This window comes from Austrofundulus limnaeus, unplaced genomic scaffold (genome assembly GCF_001266775.1).
Source record: "Austrofundulus limnaeus strain Quisiro unplaced genomic scaffold, Austrofundulus_limnaeus-1.0 Scaffold344, whole genome shotgun sequence".
Classification (NCBI taxonomy): domain Eukaryota; kingdom Metazoa; phylum Chordata; class Actinopteri; order Cyprinodontiformes; family Rivulidae; genus Austrofundulus; species Austrofundulus limnaeus.
Window position 1 is genome coordinate 526,235 of NW_013952746.1, and position 3,093 is coordinate 529,327.

At 39.5% G+C, this 3,093-nt stretch overlaps 1 protein-coding gene across 4 annotated transcripts in view; it reads right to left on the reverse strand.

Moving 5' to 3' along the window:
- Positions 1-2,530, reverse strand: part of cunh19orf47 (chromosome unknown C19orf47 homolog) — an 8,722-nt gene extending 6,192 nt beyond the window's left edge. For 2 of the 4 annotated variants that reach the window (XM_014022857.1, XM_014022856.1), the window contains exons 1-3: positions 2,457-2,530; positions 1,460-1,547; positions 1,240-1,354 (exon numbers count right to left, since the gene is read on the reverse strand). In XM_014022857.1, the coding sequence (XP_013878311.1) occupies positions 1,240-1,354; positions 1,460-1,547; positions 2,457-2,475 (222 nt within the window). In that variant the 5' untranslated portion in view covers positions 2,476-2,530. The other 2 variants (XM_014022858.1, XM_014022859.1) reach the window with 2 other exon arrangements.
- Between the last annotated feature and the right edge of the window lie 563 nt (positions 2,531-3,093).

The following is a 3,093-nucleotide window of genomic DNA, read 5'->3' on the forward strand; positions in this document are numbered from 1 at the left end:
TAATAACATCCTTCTTTCTCATCTTTTTTCTTACTGTGTTCTGAAGTCTGTTTGAATTAATTATCGTAATTAAGTTTAATTTTAATATAGAAATGAAATATTGACATACTTCAGTCACTTGCGGTTAGACATAAAATAATTCCTGCAGCTTCACCAGACGAGCTCCACGGTTTCCCATTGATGAAATTTAAAATGGGGTTTAGAACAATCCTTGTACAAATAATCTAACAAAGTTCATTGTGTCTATAAAATAAATCTACTACGTTTTCCTAATTACTAGACACTTTTTTATTTTTATATGTCTGTACAGACATACCTGACATGTTTCGACGTGTACTTCTGTCTTCATCAGAGGTGTCAGCTCATCAATATATAATGACAAGCTGACAGCGCCCCCTGCTGGCTTTACTGCTGGAGGATGTCACTCCAGGTATGTGAGAGCTTGTAGGCCCCCTCATCCCGGTTCATAGCTGTGTGGGCTCGCTTTTTGGGCCTACAAGCTCTCACATACCTGGAGTGACATCCTCCAGCAGTGAAGCCAGCAGGGGGCGGTGTCGGCTTGTCAATATGTATTGATGAGCCGACACCCAATCAACATCAGCTGTGACACCTCTGATGAAGACGGAAGTACACGTCGAAACATGTCAGGTATGTCTGTACAGACATAAAAAATAAAAAAGTGTCTAGTAATTAGGAAAACGTAGATTGATTTTATAGACACAATGAACTTTATTAGGTTATCAGTTGTGTAATATAATTCGCCTCTACTCCGAGGTAAACAAGCTGAATATCTGTGCCCTAAGGGTTAATTTTTTGAAGGGTGGGCGTTGGGGGTGGAGTTCAGTGTGTGTCTGTGTGCAGCTGCAGTCCACAGGACAGAGAGGGACTCGGAGCGAGACGCAGGAGAGAATTTGTTGAGTTTGTTGAGTTGACAGCGTTTTAACGGGAGACGTGGCTTTAACAGCAGCTGTTTGGAAAGTGTTTTGTTAATAATAGCTCAAAATGGGTGACTTTTTTGGTTCCTTTTTTTAGTATTTAGAGCGCTGCTTCTATGACGATCAGTGCTATTTTTACAAGGTGTCCTGCGGGCGACTCAAAGTCCCCGCGGGCACCGTATTGGTGACCCCTGCTTTAGAGCCTCAAGTTAACAGCTATAACACCATCTGAAATACATTGCTAAAATAAAAATGGTCAAAGTGAGCCATTTACAACATTTCAAGACATTAAAGTTGACCTCACCTGCCTGTACACCTGCTTGGCATGTTTAAGAATGGCAATGATGTCACCAACAACTGTAATACCGAGGTCCATCATGATGTCTTTACTGAGGTCCATCAGCATGTTCTTCTGAATTCTGTAGTTATATTAATAGGCAGAAAAAAAATGTAATTACAAAAACAGAGAATAAAAAATCTTAGATGTTTGATGTCRGCTTTATGTAACACAAGCTGCAAGTTACCTGTTGTCCACAAAGGAAACAGCATAATTGACTGCGAGGCCAGCTGGAATCCCTGCATCCTTAAAAAACTGGATCCACTCTGAGGTGGCTAAATGATAAAAATAATTGAAGGACAATATAAACTCAAGTAAAAAAATCCTCAAACTACCAAATCTGTTGTGATTTTATTTGATGATAGTCTACTACAGATGTCACATAAAATCAGTCATTCTATAAAAAAAAGAGTAGTATTACTAGCCTTACTATTTAAAGTATTACTATCCAAAGGTGGCGATAAAATTGTGACTGAAATACAGCTAATTGTAGATAGTCATAAACACTGTATTTTGCAGTAGGAGAGCAGCCTGAAACCAAACATAAATCTGAGGAGACAGCAGTGTCTTGGGGTTCACTACAGGCTGACTGTGAGCAGCTGGAGGTTATTTATATCACTAATGATGAAACATCTTCTGGCTGAAGTTACAGAYACAGAAAGGAAGCACAACAGCTGCCACAACAATAACCCTGACAGTCACTGAATACGCTCTCTGCCGCACCGACATCAAACTCTCACACTGACTAATTCATCATTTGACACACACAGGCGCTTAAACAAGTTACAGCCGCACAGGATGAAGAGATGAAGAGACTGCCGTGCTACAACATTGGCGTTTCGTTTTCAGAAATCTAAAAATGCTATGAGCAGATTGCTAAAACACCTAGTATATGTGACCCCTCACAGGTTCGACTAGCCCAAATATTTCGTTCGTTGTTATTAATTAAAACACGACACATTAAAAATAACATTAACCCTACAGATGTTAGCATCAATGCTAGCACTCGTCGGCTGTGAATTAAAACGAGCTAAAACGGTCAGATTGTTGCGCCTTCAACAAGTTAGGTTTTTACGCTAACGTTAAGAAAGCTCTCGGAGGTCATATCTCACTGTTTTTYTCCTCAAATTGTTCGAATTTTACTGGTAAATGTGTTGTATGTGTCTCGCCGGGGCCTCTCTCACCTGTTGTCACGGTCGCCATGTTTAATGAATATGCTTGCGCGGTGGTGACGCAACTTCCGGTGTTGTGCCGGACAATGTACCCCCGCCGTGAAACGCGCTCCCTGCCTTGAGGAAACTGAAGTGAGGTGACATTTTATTTTTCTTTCTCTTGGCTATATTTAACTATAACTGTGAATCTACGGTAATAAAAAACTAGTTCGTTTTTACTTTTGTTTGATTCATCAGGTGCCGTTTCTGGTTGACTTTTTATGGCAGGGTTCACTTTTTGTTACAACACCGCCAAGAGTACAGAACGTTGTATGTGGTTCTATCGCTAGAGGGCGACAGAGACTGGGAAGTCACATAAAACCAATATTGGCAAAATAATCTTTTTGGAAAATTAATATGACTATTTGGGCTTTAATTATTGCATTCAGAAAATAAACATAGAGAAAAAACTGAAACCAGTTACAATAACAAAAAAAGAGACCAGGCAGAAAAGATAATTTCTTTTATGAGTGTACATAGGCATCAAAATATGTGCTGTATTTTATATGCTACACCTCGTTATACTGTGTAAAGTCTTTGAATGCTTGACTACTTAGAACTGATTAAAATAAAAATATTCAAGGCCTTGAATGACCAGCAGACTCAGCTC